The sequence below is a fragment of the Netta rufina genome (genome assembly GCF_964035555.1).
Source record: "Netta rufina genome assembly, chromosome: 23".
NCBI classification, from domain to species: domain Eukaryota; kingdom Metazoa; phylum Chordata; class Aves; order Anseriformes; family Anatidae; genus Netta; species Netta rufina.
The window spans coordinates 4,363,904-4,385,697 of record NC_140147.1 but is presented as its reverse complement, the minus strand read 5'-3'; the positions used below and the strand labels follow the sequence as shown (position 1 = coordinate 4,385,697).

The 21,794-nt window shown below is 57.5% G+C and overlaps 1 protein-coding gene across 2 annotated transcripts; it reads left to right on the top strand.

Annotated features, from left to right (window-relative positions):
* The first annotated feature begins 1,508 nt into the window (after positions 1–1,508).
* YTHDF2 (YTH N6-methyladenosine RNA binding protein F2) lies at positions 1,509–18,933 on the top strand. Of its 2 annotated transcripts, XM_084300744.1 has the most exons (5): positions 1,509–1,707; positions 1,859–1,883; positions 2,470–2,549; positions 6,593–8,200; positions 17,985–18,933. In XM_084300744.1, the coding sequence occupies exons 1-5, from the start codon at positions 1,681–1,683 to the stop codon at positions 18,006–18,008; spliced, it is 1,764 nt and encodes a 587-aa protein (XP_084156870.1). In that variant the 5' UTR covers positions 1,509–1,680; the 3' UTR covers positions 18,009–18,933. The 2 variants fall into 2 exon arrangements, with proteins under 2 accessions (XP_084156870.1, XP_084156871.1); XM_084300745.1 differs by lacking the exons at positions 1,509–1,707; positions 1,859–1,883; positions 2,470–2,549 and adding an exon at positions 4,125–4,342.
* The last annotated feature ends 2,861 nt before the right edge of the window (positions 18,934–21,794 follow it).

The following is a 21,794-nucleotide window of genomic DNA, read 5'->3' as shown; positions in this document are numbered from 1 at the left end:
AAAAAGGGGGGAGCCGGGGGGACGCCAGGAGAGCTGCGGAGATTTGGGAGGGCTGGGGGGGTGGGGTGGGGAGCTGCTTGGCTGGAAATATTAAGCAAAAAAAAAAAACAACAGCAAAGGAAACACACCTGGGGAGGGGGGTGGGCAGGGGGACGGCAGATGTGTTTGGCTATTTTTTGCATTAAAAGGAAAAAAAAAATCGGACCGGGCTTGAATGGTTTCTTCCCGGGGGGTGAGGGGCAGTGCGGGGACCCCGCTTTTTGTCAGAGCCCCCCCAGGAGCTGGGCCTGGGCTGGGGCAGACGGGTTTTGGGGCAGCCACCCCGGCTCTGTGGCCTGGCCCCAGCGGCTGCGCCTTTCCCCCATGGGCCTGGGGGGGCTCCCCAACCTCCCAGGGCCCCCCCCTGCCCCAGCTGACACCCCAAAAACACGGGGGCTGGGGGCTGAACATCTAGAAGCATTGGGGTGGTTTTGGGGTGGTTTGGGGGCTGGTTTGGGGGTTGGAGTTGTTTTGGGGGGCTGTTTTTGGGGTGTTTTTGGGGATAGTTTTGGGGTGTTGTGGGGGCTGTTTTGGGGGTTGAGGCTGTTTTGGGGGCTGTTTTTGGGGTGTTTTCGGAGCTGGTTTTGGGGTAGTTTGGGGGTTGGGGTTGTTTTTGGAGCTGCTTTTGGGGTGTTTTGGGGGCTGTTTTGGGGGTTGGGGCTGTTTTTGAGGTAGTTTTGGGGCTGTTTTGGGGGTGCTTTGGGGGCTTTTTTTTGGAGTGTTTTTGGGCTGTTTTTGGGGTGTTTTTGGGACTGTTTTTTGGGTTGTTTTTGAGGTGTTTTGGGGTCTGGTTTGGGCGTTGGGGTTGTTTTTGGGGTTGTTTTGGGGGTTAGGGCCTGTGTGCCCACACTATGCTCCCCTTGGGTGCAAGCACTGAGCCTGTGGGGGCTCTGCCGGCCTCGTGCAGCCCCCAGCCCTACCCTGCACCTCCCCACAGCCCCTCAGGGCCTCGTCCCACAGCCTCCAGCCCCACGGGGTTCCTGGCCCCATTGCGCCCTATGGGGAACACAGGGAGGGCATCACAGTGGGGACGCCCCCCACACCCCCAGGAGCAACGAGCCAAACCGTGGGGGCTCAAACAGCGGCGAGCTGTCGTGGGGGGGGGGGCAAGCCGAGCCTAAAACTCGCCTTTTTTCACCCAAAAAAAAAAAAAACCTTAAAGGGCGCGTGGCCCTTTAAGAACTCCCCCCTCCCACCAGAGGGCGCTGGGGGCCCTCCCGCCCTGCGGTCCTCCGCCGGCCCGGCATGCACCACGCCCCCCCCTCCCTCCCTCCCGCCATTGTGCCTGCGCGCGCGCGCGCGGTGCCGCGTGACGCCGGGTTGAAAGGGGTGGGGGGGGGGGGGAGCGCGCGCGCGCGTGTGTGGGCGCGAGCGCGGCGGGCCCGGGGCCATAGAGACGCGGACCGGAAGCAGAGGCCAGAGGGGCAGGGAGGGAGAGGGGGGAGGAGGAGGAGGAGGAGGAGGGGGGGGAGGCGAGGAGGGGGCCGCTCGCCTAGAGCGTCGCCCCCCCAGCAGCCCCCTTCCGCCGCCGCCGCCGCCGGCCCGGAGTCCTCCAAAGGCGGCCGCGCCCCGAGCCCCGCTCCCGGACAAAGCCGCCGCTGCCCCGCCCCGCCCCGCCCGCAGCCCCGCCGCGGAGCCGCCATGTCGGCCAGCAGCCTCCTGGAGCAGGTAGGGGCCTCGCCGACCCCCCCCCCATCTCCCCACACGCCCCCTTTCCCGACCCCCCCCTTTTTGCAGGCCGCGGCCCGGTGGGGCCTAGCGGCGGCCTCCCCGCGGCCTGGGCCTGCCCCGCTCACCGCCGCGCTCTTCTCTCCCGCAGAGACCCAAAGGGCAGGGGAATAAAGGTGAGGGGGGCGCCGGGGGGGTGTGGGGGGTACTGGGGGGTGTGGGGAGAACCGGGGGGGAGCGGGGCCACGGGATACTGGGAGCGCTGGGGGGGTACCGGGGGTGTGGGGGGCACTGGGGGGAACGGGGGGGGTAATGGGAATGCTGGGGGATACTGAGGGTTTTGGGGTATCTGATGGTGCTGGGGTTATGGGGGGGTACTGGGAATACTGGGGGGTACTGGGAGCGCTGGGAGGTACAGGGGGATGCTGGGGGGGGCACCGGGTCCGGTCGGGAGCAGGCGTCCCCGGGGGGAACTTGGGGCTCAGGGGGTGTGGGTGGGAAGCACTTGGCTAAAACAGTCCCAGGCAGCGTGGCCGTGAGCTGAAGGGTTTGGGGGAGGAGGAAAACTGCCGGGGAAAGGAAGAAGGGCCGCTAAGTAAATAAAATAAGTGAAATAAAAGCTGGCCTGCTGCAGGAGCATGAAGGCGCTCTGTGCGTGGGGCTGGGGGAAGCTCTCGGGCAGGGGCTGTGGCAGCAGGGCGGCCTCGTAGCACCCAGCGGGGCCGTGGCGGAGCTCTGTAACGCCCCGAATCTCTCCCCCAGTGCAAAACGGCTCCGTGCACCAGAAGGATGGCTTAAACGATGACGACTTTGAGCCCTACTTGAGCCCCCAGGCCAGGCCGGTGAGTAAGAGTACCTGCAGCAGGCAGGAAGCGCCGGGAGCCCGGCGGTTTCCTGCTGCTCCTGGCTGCCGAGGCAGGGCTGGCATCCTCGTGTCTGCCGTCCCCAGGGCATTCTGCTCGCCCGATAAACGTGGCTTTTACACCTGCAGCTCCCCAGGCAAAAAAAGAAACAGCCCCCAGTGGGTGAGGAATAAAGCCGTTAGCAACCTTTTGGGGTGTGGGGACCCCCTAGGGTTGGATTCAGCTCCTTTTTAACAGTAGCGACCAACTGTCTCCAAGTTAGCGTTTCTGATCTTTCAGTTTTACTGTTTTGACCTTGTTTCCTTGCTTGTGTGTGGTTCTTTATCCCCTACGAGCAGATGCACTCTGCTGCATTGTGAAACTGCTTCACAAAACGCTGCTGTGCTCTGGAGGCTTTGGGAGGATACTATCGGGGCTCTTATCTCTGCCAAGTAAACTGAAAATGCACGTCAAGGGTTGTGTTTTTTTTTTTCCCCCTCAAATTTTCACCAAAAAAAAGCCCGCGGAACCTTCGTGTGATAAAGGCTGTGAAGACTTTGTTAGAGCTCGAGTTAGAGTTGGGCTGCAGACTGTGACCAGCTTCGGAGAGTCAGCCTTCCCGATCCTTCCCCTCTTACCTCGTTCCTTCAGATTATCTCTGTTGGTAACTGGTCTGTCTTCGGAGCAGGAGAGCGACACGCAGCAGATGGAGTTCAGCTGATTAGACGTTACCAGTGGGCATTACAGATAAACATCTGTAGGCAGAGCGGGGCCCTGAGTTGGTTCCCTTGGCTTCTTTTCCCTCTCCTGCTGTGATTACTGAAAATAAGCTGCCTCGGTTCTCCCTTTCTGTATTTTTTTAATCATATTTACTAGTCAGTGTATTTTTTTTTTCAGATAAAGGTGCCACATGTTTTGTTGGAACGCAGGAGCAGGTTTCTATCTCAGTTAAATATTCAACAGGTATTTTCCTAGTTCCTCTAAAAACTTGAGGCCAAGTTCCCTGTCCGTACCCTTCAGCATTCAGCCTGTCCGTGAAGGTAACTCGCTGTGTTCAGCTCCCTAAAAAGTTATGAGCCTGAACTGTGTAGGGTGAGAGAGCGGGGTGACTTTTTCAAGTCTTGACTAAAATTAGCTATTTTCCTTGCCCTATCACTTAATGGTCATAGTCTTTTGTTTGTTTTTTTTTGCCCCAAGACCAACATCACCAATCTCTAACCTCCATCTGGAAGTGGAAGTGTTTCCTGCAGATCATAGTTTCATTTAAATTTCCTAAATAGCATGACAGTTACTGCAATATTAGAAGCAAAACAATATTTTACTTCATTTTGTGTGCTTGGTACCTATCTGAAAGTTTCTTTTTGTGTCACAAACTGGTAAAATTATTTTTTAAAAGCGAGGAGCTGAACCACAGCAGTTACCCTAGAAATTCAGCAGGAGTGAGGTAAAGCAGCTGTGTTGATTTTGACTGAAACTTTAGGGTAAGTTGAAGTTGTTGGTTCCTTTTTTTTTTTTTTTTTTTTTTTACTGCGCTGTGATGCTCTTCACCTCTTGTCACCTCTCATCTGTATCGTGAGGCTCCTGATAATAAAAATCCAGAACCTGGGGGTGAGTCTGGAGGTGACCAGAGCTGCTGAGCCGCCGAGCCAGGCTCCTGATAGAGAAGCAGGAAGGTGTGCGCCCCTCTTCTGAAGGTGGGAAGGGAGCTGAGACTGAGAAACGAATCAGATTCAGCGAACTGCTGCAGCGCAGCACGAGAGCTCTGCTGGCTGAGCCCTCTCCAGCAGCACGAGGTAACCACGCTGTAAAGTTTCCTGGCCTTTAATTGGAGAACTGTTATTTCAGGTGCTTGTTGCTGGCCTGGCAGCCTGGGACGTGATGTTGCTGCACGTTTCAGAGCTCAGGTACACGGTCAGTGACTCTTTTTCATTTCAAAAACCAGCCCCAGAAGCTGAGCAGCAGCAGTAAATAAGCCCCAGCCTCTGGTCTGAGGTGGAGACGCAGAGGGATAGCGAATTTGAGGAAATAACTGTATGTGAAGTCTTAGTCATCGGAGAGAATTAAAAGCTGATGAGGCTTTATTTGCATGCTAATCAGTGTCAGTTGTGCAAGTGCAGCGCAGCAGAGTGAGGTGCTGCTTGATGGCGAAGCATGGCTGTGGAAATCGAGGCAGTGAGCAGCAGCGGGCCTGTTGCAAACACACCGAGCTGCCAGCTCTCACCTGCTGATTAGGAGTTCATTAACTCCTCTGCTCCAGCCTGGGCTGCAGCGGGCTGCCTTCAAGTTCAACGTCAGGCAGCACACGAGGAAATGTTTGGAGGTGACAGGGGGCCGGGTGTTCGGCTGGCTCTGAAGGAGGAGCCTGCGGAGAGGGAGCTGAGCTCTGCTCTGCGCTGCCTGCAGCTTTTAGGTGAGGGCAAGGCACTTTGCTGGTTCCAAATAGTAATTATTTGTGAAGTTCCTTCATTTGCCTTGCAAACCACCCCTTAGAGTCAGTGTTGCCGTTCGTATTTTTGGGCAGATGGAGCCCTCAAGACCGTTGGGTGGTTTGGGTTAGCAGGACTGAGTTCCTCAATTACTGAAACCGTGCCTGGGATAGGAGTCAATGTCGGTAATGTCTGGGCAGACGGGCAGGAGTGACGGGCTCGGAGCTTCCCTGCAGTCACGCTGCAAAGTAGCACAGAAAGTTTTTTAGTTTTACACAGGGAAACAAGCTTTGTCTCTGCTATTTGAATTAAGGGATTGGAACCAGGGATCTGGAGAGCCCCCTTGCACCCCAAACACTGAAAACGGGGGGAATTTAATTCCTATTGATCTGGGGGAAGCTGAGGCTGACCCCGTTAGCCCCAAACCTGTTGCTTCCATTCAACCCTGTGGAAGGCGCAGAGGCAAAGCTATTTCTGGAGGATGCCTGAGCCATCTTGAGAGCCTCTGTGGATTTGGGCACGGCGTGAAGTCCTGGGGGAGCCGCTTGGCACATGGAAATGTGATTCAACGAAAAATGGAGTAGAGCCTGCTGCAAGCCAAGCTTTCAAATGGGAACTGAACTTCTCATCTGCATCGGGTTGGCATGTGAGCGGCTGCGTAGCACCAGGCCGTCTGCACCCAGGTTCAAATTACCAGCTGATAATGTCCATTAGCGAGGCTTTAACAGCTCCCCGGGGGGGACCCGGCTTTGAATACGAAATGACAGATGTTGTTCGTGGAAGCAAATCTTAGTCATGTCTGAGAGTTTCCTAATTGTAAAATTAAGCACTTGTTTTCATAACCTAAAGGCTATTTGGATGTTAAAAGGGAGACTGGAGCACAGAGCAGCTTTTTTTTCCTGCTCTGCAGCCTGCTTGCTCATGCTGTCGTGGTCACCACGCCATGAGGATGAGATGTTATTGATCACTCCCCATCTCCAGGTGTTTTTAGGATGTGCTTGCAGCAGCAGAGCAGCTGGTATCCCGAAGATGAGGCATTAAATCCTGGTTCGTTTGCGAGTTCTTGGAATATTTCGAACTCTTAACAGTTGGGTTGTTGGGATAAAGCAGTTCTGGGTGGTAAGTTTGAGGAAGGGACTTGTGCTAGAAGCAGCAAGGGACATTTGTGATTTCGGCAGTGCCCTTCACCCCGAGTATTCCACTTCTCTGCCTCCTTCCCCCAAACCCTGCATCAAACAGAACGAGCTCTGACACATACGTTCCCAGGTGAGAAAATCCCTCTTCCCTAGCAGGTAGGAGAAGCAGAAGATAACACTGTGCTAGGTAAGATGCTCCTTTCACAGCCCGAGCAGGAGCTCCGAGGTAGCCCCAGCGAGCAGTCTGCACCGTGTGTGAGGAGCACCGTGTGCTCTCCTAGCACCAGGAGCTGGCGAAGCCTTTGTGCTTCATCTGGCAGCAAAGCTGCTGCTGGAGGTGCTTTGGGGCCGGGCCTGTTTGCCTGCCCGGCCCCAGGGCAGGGAGGGTTGGGCACAGGAAGGCAAAACGGCTTCTAGTCCTGGTCCCTGGAAGCTGCTTCTGCTGGTCCTAACCGCTCAGCGCTCGCTTTCTGTTTTGCAGAACAATGCCTACACTGCGATGTCCGATTCCTACCTGCCCAACTACTACAGCCCCTCCATCGGCTTCTCCTACTCCCTGGGCGAGGCTGCCTGGTCCACGGGGGGCGACCCCCCCATGCCCTACCTGACCTCGTACGGACAGCTGAGCAACGGGGAGCCCCATTTCCTCCCCGATGCCATGTTCGGGCAGCCGGGGGCCCTCGGCAGCACCCCGTTCCTGGGGCAGCACGGCTTTAACTTCTTCCCCAGCGGGATCGACTTCTCGGCTTGGGGCAACAACAGTTCTCAGGGACAATCCACTCAGAGCTCCGGCTACAGCAGCAACTACGCCTACGCCCCCAGCTCGCTGGGGGGAGCCATGATCGACGGGCAGTCTGCCTTCGCCAGCGAGACCCTGAACAAGGCTCCGGGCATGAACGCCATCGACCAGGGCATGGCCGCCCTCAAGCTGGGCAGCACGGAGGTGGCGAGCAACGTCCCCAAAGTGGTCGGCTCGGCCGTCGGCAGCGGCTCCATGGCCAGTAACATCGTGGCCTCCAGCAGCTTGCCCCCGGCCACCATCGCTCCCCCGAAACCCGCGTCCTGGGCCGACATCGCCAGCAAGCCGGCCAAGCAGCAGCCCAAGCTGAAGACCAAGAACGGGCTGGCGGGCTCCAGCCTCCCGCCGCCCCCCATCAAACACAACATGGATATCGGGACTTGGGACAACAAAGGGCCGGTGCCCAAAGCCCCCTCGCAGGCTCTGGTCCCCACCATCGCTCAGCAGCCCCCCCAGGCGTCCCCCCAGCCCGTGGGGCAGCAGATGAGCGGCAGCCCGCCGGTGGTGGCGCAGGCTTCGGCCGGGCAGCAGCAGCAGCAGCCCCAGCCGCTGCCCCCGCCGCAGCCCACCCCGCTGGCCGTGCCGCAGCAGGGGGCGCAGCCCGCCCGCTGGGTGGCCCCCCGCAACCGCGGCACCGGCTTCGGCCAAAACGGGGCGGACGGCGGCGGCGGAGGTGGCGGAGGAGCGGGGCAGGCTCAGGCCGGCTCCGGGTCCGCCCCGTTGGAGCCTCACCCGGTCCTGGAGAAGCTGAGGTCCATCAACAACTACAACCCCAAGGATTTCGACTGGAACCCCAAGCACGGGCGGGTGTTCATCATCAAGAGTTACTCGGAGGACGATATCCACCGGTCCATCAAATACAACATCTGGTGCAGCACGGAGCACGGCAACAAGAGACTGGATGCCGCCTACCGCTCCATGAACGGGAAGGGCCCCGTTTACTTACTGTTCAGCGTCAACGGGAGCGGTCACTTCTGCGGGGTAGCAGAGATGAAATCCGCTGTGGACTACAACACGTGCGCGGGGGTGTGGTCCCAGGACAAGTGGAAGGGACGTTTTGATGTCAGGTGGATTTTTGTGAAGGACGTTCCCAACAGCCAGCTGCGGCACATCCGCCTAGAGAACAACGAGAATAAACCAGTGACCAACTCCAGGGACACTCAGGAGGTGCCTCTGGAAAAGGCTAAGCAGGTGTTGAAAATCATTGCCACCTACAAGCACACCACCTCCATCTTCGATGACTTCTCACACTATGAGAAACGCCAGGAGGAGGAGGAAAATGTCAAAAAGGTAACGCCTGGGTCTGCCCGGCGGGGTCCTGCGGGGCAGGAGGCGGGCTGCCATGCCGCGGATGGGGTCTGTGGCCTGAAGGCATGGGGTGTGTGGGCAAGTTTGGGGATCAGGGGGTTTTTTGGGGGGCTTTTTGGCTGGCTGTGTGCTCACACAGGCAATCTGCTGGCCAAGGGGGTGCAGAGGGGTGCTGCCAGAGCTGGGTGCCTCCTGGCAGAGCTGGGTGAGGAAGCTTGTGCTGGCCCTGCTGGTGGTCTCCTGCAGATCCCAGACTTCCCCAGCACCATGCTCCACACAAAACCCATTTTCCCCCTGCGGTCAGCTCCGGGGTCGGGATGGCGCAGAGTGGGAGATCAGGGGGGCTTTGGGGGCAGTGGAGGCTTTGGCAGATGTTCCCCACCGCTCGTAAAACCTCCGCTTGCAGCAGCTCCTGGCCCTCCCCGGGCAATCAGCCCCGCGCTTAATTATCCTTCCCGGCAGCAGGCTTTGTCTAATGCCCAACCTAAATCTCCCTTGCAGCAATTTAAGGCTGTGAGTGCTCGTCCTCTCTCGTGGAGGCGGCGCGGGTCGTTCTGTTCCTTTGGCAGCGAGGGGTAGGACCTGAGGCCGGTTGGTTGGCACCGGCACGGTGTGGCCGTGCCCTGCCATGTGGGTCTGCCACCCCGAAGCCTGCTGTCACCCCTGTTTGTTCACGGGGAGGGCTGGAAATTGTTCCCCAACTCTGATTTGGGAGGAAATTCAGTGAGCGGTGAGCCTGGGTGCGCTCGTGTTAGAATCACCTGTGGCTGACCCGCTCTGCAGCGGGGCTCTGCTGGGATTTGATCACAGCAGTGATTAAAATTGAGCCCCGGCACAGCTCCTGGAGGGCTGCCGAGCCCTCGGGTGGGCTCTGCACCTTCAGCGCTGGGGAATCTTCCACCAGCAGCTGGAGAACTGAGTCGGGAGCTGCAGCTGCTCACCACGGCAGTGAACACCTTCATTTCTTGTTGTATTTACTTGGAGCATCACCAGAGGTGGTCCCATCTCGGAGCCTCGAGCATTTGCAGTGCCTGAAGGAAATCTGTAGGGGAGGAAGGAGCCGCAGGGCAGGGGGAGAGGAGGATTTCTTCATTTCACACCTGAGCTTGCTCTCTGTGATGACCTGGATGCGCGGTGTGACCTCGCATCCGAGCATTGCTTGCTCTCCATCCAGCCTTTCTCTTCCTCCTTTCTCAGCTGAGGCTGTGAGCGGGGTGGGCGTTGCGGGGTGCTGCGGGAAGTGGGGTCCTCACCTGCCCGGCATCTGGGCAGGGACGGAAAGGAAATTGTTGTGGGGAGATGCAAGGGGGTGGGAAGAAGGAAGAGAACAGAGGGGGAAAGGGGCCAGGCACGTGGTCTGCTGTTTGCTAGCTTACAAGGGCTTGAAAATGAGTAAGATATTAAAAATAGGGACTTGGCAGTTTCCTTTAAAATGCAAAACATCCCTGCCCGTCTCCTCAGCTGGGCCTTGCAGCCTGTCCCCAGCAAGCCTCGGATTTTTTGGGGTGCTCCCGCGTGGTGGGGTCAAAGCGGCCGCAGCAGCGGGCGTTGGGCGCCTCCCTCCCGGTGCTGCCGGCGCTGCTCCGGTGCAGAAGTGGCCGTTAGGAAATGGAAATGCTGCAAATCCTCCTCCGGGAGCAGGAGGCAAGGAGGAATTCGTGAAGTTTGCTTTCGGCTGCTGACTCACCGTGGGGCATGCGGAGGGCCGCTGCCCTGTGACATCCGGCACGGAGGAAGTGAGTGGCTCTTTTCTTGCAGCATTTCGGGGCTTTTCTTGCAGCGCTTTGACCTCTCGGAGGGCTCTGTGCCGCGGCCCCGGGCAGGGTTGGGGTTTCTGTGACCGCTGCCGTGCGCCCTCGCTGAGGAGCGGCTGCAGGGTGGGTGCTGACAGGCACCCTGGGGCTGCGGTTGGCAAAAAAAAAAACAACAAAAAAAGAACCAGAAAAAAACCCAGCCCCACGCCGTGCCTGCGTCGGGACACCTCAGCGAGTCACCTGGAAAAAGAAGAGTAATCAGAGAGCGCAGCCGGGGCAGTGGAAAGTTAAAATGCTCCTGGGGCTGCGGCGCTGCCTCCCTGCCCCTGGTGTGTCAGGCTGCTTTTGTGTCGGGGAAATCCCACTGCAACGAGCTCTTTGTCTCCACCACCAGTCCTGGGGTGGCGATGCCACGGTAATTCCTGCGTTCCTCTCCCCTGGAGCTGAGATGTCTCCGCTGGGCTCTGTTGTCGCACTCGGCTCCCAGCTTGCCAAAACCTTTGCAGTTGGATCCGTGCTCGCCGGCCGAGCAGATGGGCGAGCTCTTGTGCAAGCCTGGGAACTCTCCAGGATCCTTTGCTACAGCTCCCTGCTGATGTCGCTGCTCTAGAATTCCCCAAAATAGTCCCCAGAAGTCATATGAAAAATATCTCTGGGGGTTGGTGCTGCTCCCTCTGGCCGGTGAGGGGAGGTTCAGCGGTGCTGGAGGTGCTGCAATCGTGCTCTTGTCCTCGCCTCTGCCCTCAGGTTTCTTTCGAGGTCTTGCTTTGCTCTACTAAATCCATTTTTGAAAGGGTTCAGGTGTTTGTGCCCAAGGGATGAAGCCGACTGCTGGTGTGACCCTGGCTGGAGCAGTGCAGGGCTTCTGGAAAGTCAGTGGTGTTTGGGGGGGGGGGGTCAGCAGCTCCTTCCTGGGAAGGATGGCTTTACCTTTGGTGAACAACCAACCAGAAAACATGCTCCCAGGGGCGCTGAGCATGGGTCTTTCATCCCCTTGCCAGGACTGGGGGACTTTCCTTTTGGGTTTCAGGGATTTGGGGAGGGAAATTGCATGAAAAGCGCCCTGCCCCTCCCTGCGGGGCGGCCGGCTGCCCTTGGCCGGTTGGCATTGAGTCGGGGCGAGCGGTGCGGGGTCGGGATCTGTGCTGAGGCTGTGCCCCTCCAAACAGAACCGTGAGGCTGCTGCTTCCCCAAACGTGCTGCTTTCTGCGCTGAAGGAGTTCCAGTAGGGGCACGTGGCTCTGCCCCCACAGCAGGTAGGGTGCAGGGACACGGAGCGGGGCTGTGCCTGACACCAGCAGGCAGCTCCCCAGCCCCTGGGAAAGGGAACGCCTCCTGGTGCCTCCTGCAGAGCTCTTCAATTCTTCATCTGTAGGCTCTGAGGGCAGGGAGGAGTGGGTTTATTTTCTGTAGCATGCACCTGCACTGCTCTCCTGCTGCTGGTTGTCCTGGCTGATGCTGTGTTGTGTCTGGCTCTGCCATCTCCCCAGGAGAGCGTTTCTGGCTGCAGGGGAAGCAGATTCGGTTTGTGGGCACTGCACATCCAGGCACAGGCAGCTGTGCCAGCAAGGGGACGCTGCTTGCACTCGTGTGGGCCCTTTTATCCAGCGATCCCGAGGCTGTTTGCTGTTTCTGCTCCAGATCCTGACCCTAGCGAAGGGTTTTTAGCTGGTTTTTACCAGGACAGGCACCGAGTGCCCTCCGCTGCTCGGTAACACGCCTTCTTTCCCCCAGCTTAGTCCCAGCCTTGCCAGTCCTGTACGTGTGTCTGTGTTCATCAGTAGCATGAACATCACCCCTGCTGCATACCCTCGTAGCTCGTTGCTCCCCGTTTGCCACCAGCAGTGCTTTGTGTGTGCCATACCTGCTGGCAGCACTGCGGGGCACTTAGCGGTGATCTCCCGGAGCTCGGTTACGTTTTGCTTTGCTTAGGGGCAGCAGAAAACGGGAGGGGAAGGCTCAGCTCCCCCTGCCCTGACCCAGGAGCAGCAGGGAGCCCTTTCCCTGCAGCGAGGGAGCCTGTTCCAGCTCCTGACTCCGTCAGCATCTCGTTAGAGCCGGCTTGTGGCTTCTGAAGGTGGGGAGAGGAGCTGTTGAGGAGCGGTAATCGGATGGAGAGCCTCTGTCTGCAGGTCAGCAGGCCACCAGGAGCTGCTTGCTCCTTCCTGCTCCAGGCTGCTTCACCTGGCTCCGAGCTGCAGGATGCCCTGGCCTGATCCTCCTGCCAACGTGTGAAGTGTCGGCATCGTGAGTGTGATGACTCCAAGAGAAGGGCTGGAAAACTAAGGCTTGGTGCCTCCTTCAGTGACTGAGCCGGGCTGCGTGTGGCTGGCGGATTCCCTGGGAGCTGCGAGGAGAGAGAATGGGAGATGTCGCTGCTGGTGGCTTTCTTCAGGAGCTGTGAGCAAGGTGCTGGCACCGAGGTTAGCAGCTGCTGATCCAGGCCCTGTGGTTCAGGTTATTTTATGAACGGGTGCTTCTCCCTACAAGCAGCTGGGTTTGAAGCCGAGCACCGTGTGCGGGGCATGGCTCTGCTCTGCTGCCTGGTGCAGAGGTGCAGGGTCACAAGACATCACCTAAAGCTGACCAGGATCCTAGGAGAATTGCTGAAGTGCATCAATACACGGGCTTTGTGGCAGTGCAGGACATCAAGAGCAGCTTCGTGCACCGAGTTAGGGGGAAAATTGTAATTCTGCAGCACTTCTGCCTGCAAGGAGCCACTTCTCTTCTGTGTTATGTGGCTGGTGCTCAGCTAGGAGGCATCGTGTTGGGTGCTGTGTGACTGTTTCAGCTGCAGTTATTTGAGCCCTCTTATTTTCCTGAACGTTCCCGTTTGTACCTGGTTGTGGCTGGGCTGTCCTGGGGCTTTACGGGTTCCTAAATCAGTTCCTTTGTGGTGCGTGCTGAGTGAACCAGTGCTGCTCTGCTCGTACTGGGGCAGAGTTGTCCGAGGCAGGCTCTGCTCAGGAGGGCTGCTCTTACCTCTGGGATAACCTCTGGCCTTCCCCAGCTGGAGCAGAGCCCCTCAGAGCTCCTTCAGCAACGAGCTGCCCAGCAGGAGGTGCTTACTGGGCACACACCTCGTGTGATCGGCCCTCTGAGCAGCTCACAGGAGAGCTCTGGGGTTTTGCAAGCTGTTCTCTAGGAAGAGCTTGGAGATGGAGCCTGTTTCTGGTTCCATACCACTAGAGTTGCTTTATTAAAAGGACAATGCTGAGGGGTTTTCTCCTGTGGTTAACAGCAGAGTGGTTCTTACGATGCAATATTGGCTTAGAAGACTTGAGACAAGATCTACCTGCAGCTTCGTCTCGTTTCTAGTCTTGACACTAAAGCAGTGGGACTTCTTCCTGTTCCATGTGCACGGGGAAGGCTCTGTCCTCCCAGCTGTTACTCGTGACTTGGTGTCACCTCCTGTAGAACCTTCAGAGAACTCCTAATTGTGTGATGATAATGAGGACACCACGAAGTCCCGACCATCGCTCAACCTTTAGGCTGCTGTCAGCCAGCCTGAGTTTGTGTTCAGCTGCTGCGAGTGCTGTGCTCCTGGTGAGCTTAAGGGAAAAAAAAGGGAAAAAAACAAGAGTTGAGATTTCAAACTGCTCCGGTGAGTGGTGCTGCGTGTTCCCCTTCAAGCAGCAGGCACAGAAGGCTGCAGGTGGCTCGGCTGTGTGCGGCCCTGCAGCCTTCACTTGGCACGGAGAAATCGAGCATCTTCACCGGGGGTTGCGAGGTGGCTGTCCCGGGGCTCTGCTGGATGCGTGGAGGCATTCCTCGAGCCTCCTTGCTCTTTTTCCAGGTAGTCAGCTCTGCGTGCAGCCAGCAGTAAGGTGGTCAGGAGCAAATGGCTGTGAGGACAGCACGAGCATGTGTTTATCCATCTCCTAAGGCTCCCTCGCCTTTAGCAGCTTCTGCCTCAGGAGTTCCTGGGCTCAGGGGTTGTGTCCTTGTCTCTACCAGCTGATGGCTTTCCTTTTCCCACGTTTTGATGCCTTCTTTGAGCATCCTCAGGACGCTGTGGCAGCAAGTTCCTCAGCTTAATGAGGTGCTCTGGGAAGAAGCTGCCACCTCGTTCTCGTGCAGGAGGAGAAGCTGAAAGCTCTCAGCGTGCAGCTGGTGCCTGCTCTGCTCTCCCACCCCATTTGGCCTTCTCTTCTCCAGGAGCGAGAGCTGCAGCCCGGTGCCTCTGCAGGTAGAAACTCTCCTGCCCTTTCTTTGCTCGTCCCTGCTGCCCTTGTCGAACCCTTTTCGAGTTCTCCTGCGGAGGTGGAGAGGAGCAGGCGCTGCTCGGGGCCCAGGAGCAGCTCAGGCTGTAGCAAGGCCCGGTGATAAGGTCTGTTCTGGACGTGTTTGCTCTGATTGGGGGTGTTTTCCGAGCGCTACGGATCAAACCAAGCCTTGCTTCTGATCCTTACTGGCAGCTCGGAGCCCGTCGCCGTGGGGTTAGGGCAGTGTTTGTTCCCACCTGCGTCATCGGCTTTATCTCAGCCACGCAGACCGAATTCACTGCGGCGTTCAGCTGGGTTTTGTCCCAAGGCCCTCCAGTTCTTCACACTTGGCTGCTGTTTTATTACCTGGGATGGAACAGTAGCATCAGGAAACGTCGTCACTTCATTATTCGCTCTTTCCTATTTTTTTTAGGGCTATTTTGAACCACAGATTTCAGCAAAGCTCCCCAGATTCTCTGCACAGGGTTAGTCAGTCTCTACTGTGACACTCGCAGGGTGTGACAGAGGGTACAAGAAGTGAGATATTGAAGGGTTTGAACCATCCAGGTGGGAGCCCTGCCTCTTTTGAAGGGGCACAGGGTGCTCCTTTTCTGGTGCTGATCCTCCTTGCGTGAGCTGTGACTGTAGAGGAACCCAAGTCATGAAACATGCTTCTTGTGAACCCAAATGGGGAGGAACACGACTTTGTTTAAAACACCCAAAATCACCTTATTGTGCCTGGTGTAGGTGAAAACTTTGGCACAGAGCTCAGGGAGCCTCTGTAAGTGCCGTGGGATGCCGTTTGCTTGAATTTGACGTTACCTGGTTACCTGCTCCCCTTCCTTTCATCTGTGCTGTTACTTCCTCACTCCGCAGGGTTTCTGCGTGGCAGATGGGTCAGAGCCGAGCGCCCTGAGCCCCGACGGGGAAATTGGAGCTGGAAACGAGAGGAGCTGCTGTGCCCAAAGCCACCGACTGCAGGAAGGTGGCAGGCTTCCCACCCCGGTACTGGTGGGGAGCAGTGAGGGTGCCCTGCAGGAGGACAAGGTGGATTTCTGCCCTTCCCAGCACCTCGATGGGATCTGTGCGGCTGCTGCCTGCGCCCCAGAGCCAGCAGGAGCCCGCTCAGCCCTGCTCGTGGTGTCCCTGCTTGGCCCATGCGTTCCCAGTGATGCTGGTTTCTTCTTTTAGGGGTTGTGTGGATGTTGGTTTTGCTCCCTTAGCTTTCCATCAGGTTCTTAGCTGCAAAGCAGGTCTTCTCCTGCTCTGGCAAGGAGTTGCTTTTATTTGAAGGTCTCCTCTTGTCTCCTGGTGACCAGGAGGTGCAGGCACAGCCGTGTCTGGAAGCCGGGCGCTGTTCTGGTGTGAGGCAGGCTCGGGTGCAGCTCCTCTCTGTAGCTCTCACGACTTCCTAATGCCCACGGCAGGAAAACCTCACCTTTGGTTTGTAACCCAGGCCTCGGGGCTGTCTGTGGAGCAGATAAGCCCAACAGAAGCGAAGCCTCGTCCGTGGCTGTGCTGGGCAGGTCTGAGGCAGCAGAGAGCTGCGAGTCCTCATGTCCGAGCCGAGCCAGCAGCCTGCCTCGGGGACAGGGCCCTGGAAATCCTGCTCTGCATCACGGTACCTCGCCAGGATCACATCCAGGGTGCGAGAGGAGAGCTGGGGAACCAAACACCGTGCTGCTGCAGCGAGAGCTGTGGGCTGCTGGAGGTGTGGGGCAAGGCGCAGGAGCTCAGGGAGCTGTGTGGGTCTCTCAGGGCTGGTGTTTGGCTGTGGGGTTTGGGGGTTATCACCTGGCAGCATCAGCTCTGGGTGCAGGCTCCTGAGCCCTCTGTTGGCTTTGGCTCCCCGCAGCAGGGCTGGGGTCTGTCCTCAGCCTGCTCCGCTCGCTCCTTCGGCTGGTGGCATCGGGACCTGGCTGGTGGCATTGGGACTGCTGTGATGTGTCACAAGGATTGAGCAGGGTGATGCCGGAGGGCTTCTGCTTAACCAGAGCTTGGTGCCTGCCAGCCCCATGGCGCTGTGTGAGCGACAGCAGCCGGATCCCACTCATCACCGATCCCTTTTGCGCTCCGGTCGCTGACGGATCGGCTGCAGGGAGGCAGGGATGTGTCCGTGCTGGTGTCCTTCTCCTGCTCCTCCTATTGAAATCAGCGAGGTGACAGCCCAGGTCTGCAGGAAGGCAGCCAGGGAGAGCAGGAAGCTTTTGGGGATCTCCTCCTGAGGATGTCCTACGAGATCAGAGCCCAAGGTGTGGACGCTGGCACCGTGCCCTTGGTGGTGGATGCTGCTGCCCTGTGGCACCTGTCCTGGTGCTGTGTCCAGTGCATGGCCAGGCTCTGGGTGCTGCTGGAGGTGGTGGCTCTGCACGGTGCTGGGTTGGTGCTGAGCAGGAGGAGGCTTTGCAATGGAACACCAGGCTGAGGAGGAGCGGTGCTGTGATCCACCCCGAAACGGAGCTGTTTGGGCACGTCCCTGCTCTAGCCTGGAGGCACGGGGACATCTGGCAGAGCCTCTTCCGAGGGGGTGTCCTCTGCCTCTGGGAAGTCAGCCTTTTTGAGGCCGTTTATCTGAGGAGAGGGCTGGCACCTCTGGGCACCATGGGGACAGCCACGAATGGAGCCGTTCTGCTCAGCACCACGGTACCTGGATTTTTGCAGTTGAGTGCTGACATCTTTTAGCACCTGCAGGAGGTTCGGGCAGCCGTACCGGAGCAGAACCGAGTGAAGTCGACTGATGCAGTGCAAAGATTCTTGGAGAGCGTGTGCTTGAGTCCAGCCCCTCTCCCTGGCAGGTCTCCTGTGCACGGTGCTGTGTTGGGCTGGCTGTCCCCGTGCTCAGGGAGGGCAGCAGGGCGCGGAGCAGCCCCAGCACCCAGCGCAGAGGAGCTGGAGCTGGAGCCTCCTTGGTGCTGCCAGCTCCTGGCACAAGGTGCTGCTTCCAGGAGGCTCCGTGAGCTGTTGGCAGGTTTCCTTTTGGAGGTGGTGCCTGGGAACAGCGCTTTGAAGGTGGGCTGGGCAGCACCTCCTAATCCCTTGGGATAGTCAGCAGCTTCTGGGCAAGGCTGCTGGGTTTGGCTTGGCTCCAGCCCAGCAGAGCCGGCGACACGGGGCCATCTGCCCAGCAGGTGACACGGTGACCCTGGGGTCTGGGCTATTTGGTGCTGTGCTGCCTCTCTGGCACGGGGCAGGTGTTTGGATGGGGTCTGTGTGTGTTCAGTGCTGGAGAAGGGATGCAGGCGGTGTCTGCAGGCGCTGGGAGAGCCTCCAGCCCATGAAACACCAGGGGAAAAAGGCAGAGGCAGCACTCCAGTCCCCAAAAGCTGCTCCCTGCAGCGTGGTGCTGGGCTGTGCCTCGGCGCTGGCTCCTTGCTTGGTGTCCTGCAGTGCCCAGGAGGATGGGAGCTTCCTCCCAGCCCTCCGCGATGTGAGTGACTCCAGCAGTCACCTCAACCGACCCACTTTCACCAATTCTTCCTTGGTTTGTCCTTCACATTTTGCTTCTTATTCTCCCCTCCTTCACTCCTTATTTTCCCCACTCCTCAGCTCGCAGGGCAATCCCAGAGCTCTGCTGTTGAGGATCCCTCAAGGGGCAGGTGCTGAGCTGGTGGCCCCGAGCCCCGTGCGCCTCCTGCCAGCAACCGGCACGTCTCAGGCTCACCTCGCCCCCCAGACACGTCCCTGCCGTGTGCTGAAATGCTGCTGTGTGAAACCAGTGAATCAAACTCAACCCTGGTGGTTTTGTAAGAGCTGCTCGGCTAACCTGGTGTCTTTTTTTTTTTCCTTTTTTTCTTCTTGCTTTTGCAGGAACGCCAAGGCCGTGTCAAGTAAAAGACCGTTCCTCCCCCAGAGACTGCAGCAGAGGTTGCGTCCCGGCTATCTCTCGGAGAGAGAAGGAAAGAGCAAAAATATCCCAGAGAGAATTAGGACTTTTTTTTTTTCTTAATTTCATTGACTTCAAAGTGACTCTTACAAACTTGCAGTTTAAAAAAAGAAAGTATTGGAATTTCACAAGACATAGGACTTAAAATAATAATAAAAATTAAAAAAAAAAATCCCTTCTAGGTAGAGCATAGGTTTAAAAAAAAAAAACTGTTCCCTTTCTTTTGGCTTTGGTTGTGATTTTTGGAGCATACGCTTTGTTTTTTGTCTTTTTACTATGTTTTTTCGGATTTTTCAAGTCCGTAAGTGGCATATGCCTTTTTTTCTCTAATTTTTAAACCCCGCTGCTTCCCTTCCTTCCACCCCCTCGCGCCTCCTTCCCCTGGTTTTGACATTTGCACTTGGAACACCGAGTTGTGACATCCACCGCAGAAAGTGGAGGAACTTTTTTCTTTTCTCCCCACCCCCCCCCGGCCTGGAAGAGGAGGGATCCGACGAGGAAGTTGGGGTTTTGGCCTAAGAAGAATTGAGCAGAAATTGTCCACGAGGTTGTGTCTTGAAGGTGGTTCATTTTTCGCTGACCCTTTGTTACTCGAAAGTCAAGTACTAGGAGTCCTAAGAGATGTTCTGTTCTTGTGCATTATACGGATTACAGATTAAGTCTGGGTTAATTTGATTTGAGAGCTGAGAACAGCGGTAAAAAAAAAAACTTGTTTTGTTTACAGGAAAATGATTTTTGGACAAAAAAAAAATATTGTAAAATGTGTAGTGAATATGTTTCTTCAGTTTCTTGTTAAGCCAATGAGGAATGGGCGTTGCCTTTCTTTTCACCATTAATCACTTCTCAATAATAAACGTGAGATCCTGTTGAGCATCACTGGTGTCCGCTGCTCACTTTGGCGCTCCCCTCTCTGATTTTTTTCCCCCTCCTTTTGCTCTGCAGCTCGGGGTTTGCTGCTGCATCCTTCCCTTAATGCTTGCGGTGCTGAGCCTGATGGGCTCGGGGTCTCCACCTCGCTCCCCGTGCGTGGGGGTCACTTCCCCAGCCCTGCTTCCTCCTGGGTAGGAGGATGTTTGGGTCTGGGGCTGCCTTCTCTTGGGATTTGGAGCCCCTCCCCACCATGAGCTGTGCCCTGCTGCTGGGATTTGTTTCTGTTTCAGGGGTAGGTTGGGGATCACCCCACGGATGAGCGTTGTCCTTTTTTGGGTGAATTTTTTGGGCTATATTCTTGCTTTGGTCAAAATCTGGCTCCAAGCAGCCCCATCCCTTTCCTGTTTTCTGCTCTTATTGCCCAAACCAAGCGGTGCTGTGGTCACCTCTGTTTTTGGGGGGATTCCTTACACCTTTCCTCCAGAGGAATTTCAGGCTCTGTGTTTTTTTCGCTTGCTTTCCCTCCCCGAGCTGGCTGAAGGTGCGGAATCCCTGGCGGTGTCCCCGTGTGTCTTCAAAGCTGGTGTAAAACCTTCCCTGCCTGCAATTACTTCCGAAAAACCTACCTGCCCCATCACCTTACTGACCCCGCAGCAAGGCCCCGTGCTGGTGTTTGTGCTGCTTTGGGGCTCTTCCCTGAAGTTTGGCCAGAAATGGGTCATTTTGTGTGTAATGCCCGGCCCTGCTCTGCTGCTGGGGAGGGAAACTGAGAGGGTGGCACCAAAACGGGGTCCAACGTGAGGAGTGTTTGTAACCAGGAAGAGGCTGAGTGGGTGTCCCAGAGATTTAGGGAAAGAAAGATTTAGGTAGCTGAGATATGGAGAAAGAGGTATTGACGTGCCTTAGTTTGGGGGATGCTGCTGAAGGTTTGGCTGCCCTGAGGAGGTGTCTGGGCATGGCAAACGTACGGATACTGGCAAAAAACTGTTATAACTGGAGACCGCAACAGCAAAATATGAAAAAAAAAAGCAAAAAAAAGGCAATTTTACTGCTCCCATTTATTTCCAAAGGCAAAATATTTGCACATCCCCTGGAGGCTGTGTGGGGGAAGCCCCCGTGCCCTGCTTTGCCCCCATGGCCCTGCTCCCTGGGGGGAGGTGAATTCCCTGTGCCCCCCCAGCAGGGCAGGGAGCTGGGGGGGCTGCAGAACAAAGGGCTGACCCGGGCCTTGAAAGAAAACCCACGGGTGCTGGGCACTGCACAAACCCTGGGGTAAATAATGTGCAACGCCTCTGCGCATCGGGGCAGGGCCGGGGGGGTCCAAACTGCCCTGAGGAAGGGGCTCGGCTCTGCTGCAGGGGGAAACATCAGCCCTAGGGGCTTGCAGTGCAAATGCAGAGAGCCCTGCAGACGGTCGGAGCACCCGGTGGCGTGGGGAGGGTGCGGTGACACCGCTGGGCAGGGCCCGGCCGGGTGCTGGGAGCGGAGAGGAGCCGGGACTGCCACGGGAGGGCTCCCGTGCACCGCGGCGTGTGGCTGTGCAGCGCTGTGAGGGGTTGTGGGCATTGCTGTGTGCATTGCCGTGTGCATTGCTGTGTGCATTGCTGTGAGCATTGCTGTGTGCATTGCTGTGTGCATTGCTGTGAGCATTGCTGTGTGCATTGCTGTGAGCATTGCTGTGAGCATTGCTGTGTGCATTGCTGTGAGCATTGCTGTGAGCATTGCTGTGTGCATTGCTGTGTGCATTGCTGTGTGCATTGCTGTGAGCATTGCTGTGTGCATTGCTCAGCACTGCTGCGCGTGGTTGTGCACTGCTGTGCACGGTCCTGCATTGTTCGGTGCATTGCTTGGCGCTGCTGTGCAGGATTGTGCATTGCTGCGCGTGGTCGTGCATTGCTCAGCGCTGCTGCACGTGGTTGTGCACTGCTGCACACGCTTGTGCATCACTGTGCACCTCCGTGCGTGGTTGTGCATTGCTCAGCACCGCTGTGCTCCCTTGCTTGTGCCCTGCTGTGTGGAGCCGGGCAGTGCCCTGCACCATTGTGCGTGGTTGTGCACGGCCGTGCATCGCTCTGCACCCCTCTGCGTGGCTGTGTGCTGCTCTGTGGGGTTGTGCACCACCCCGTGTCCCCATCCCTGTGTCTCCATCCCCATGTCCCCATCCCCGTGTCCCCATTCCCATGTCCTCATCCCTGTGTCCCCATATCTGCAGGACCCCATCCCCGTGTCCCCATCCCCATGTCCCCATCCCCATGTCCCCATCCCCTTGTCCCCATCCCCTTGTCCCCATCCCCATGTCCCCATCTCCATGTCCCCATCCCCATGTCCCCATCCCCATATCCCCATATCTGCAGGTCCCGGGTGCATCCCCCGGGTTGGGGGCTGGAGCGCGGTGGTGGCACGGCTGGGGACAGCCCGCGGCGCTGTCACCTCCCCGGCCACTCTGAGGCCACCCGGGAGGGTTGTGTGTGTGAGTCCCTTCCCCATGCGTGGGTGTGGGGGGGTTAACCCTTCTCTGCTTGGCCCACGGCCTGTGGTGTGATGGGGACTTGTGGGGATGGGGACACGGGGATGGGGACATAGGGATGGGGACACGGGGATGGGGTCCTGCAGATATGGGGACACAGGGATGGGGACATGGGGATGGGCATCTTCAGGGTTGGGGACAAGGGTATGGGGACATGGGAATGGAGACACAGGGATGGGACCTGCAAGGATGGGGACACGGGATGGGGACCCATGGGGAGAGTGACATAGGTGACTGGGGACATACAGGTATGGGGACACAGGGGGAGAGGGACACAGAGGGATCTGTAGGGTCGGGGACACGGGGATTGGGACACAGGAGGACTGGGGACCGATGG

Bases quoted from the DNA above. Each gene is read 5' to 3' on its own strand.
- YTHDF2 (XM_084300744.1), top strand. From the start codon at position 1,681: ATGTCGGCCAGCAGCCTCCTGGAGCAG. The intron at 1,884-2,469 runs GTGAGGGGGGCG...TCTCTCCCCCAG, and splicing joins CAAAGGGCAGGGGAATAAAG to TGCAAAACGGCTCCGTGCAC. The intron at 2,550-6,592 runs GTGAGTAAGAGT...TCTGTTTTGCAG, and splicing joins TGAGCCCCCAGGCCAGGCCG to AACAATGCCTACACTGCGAT.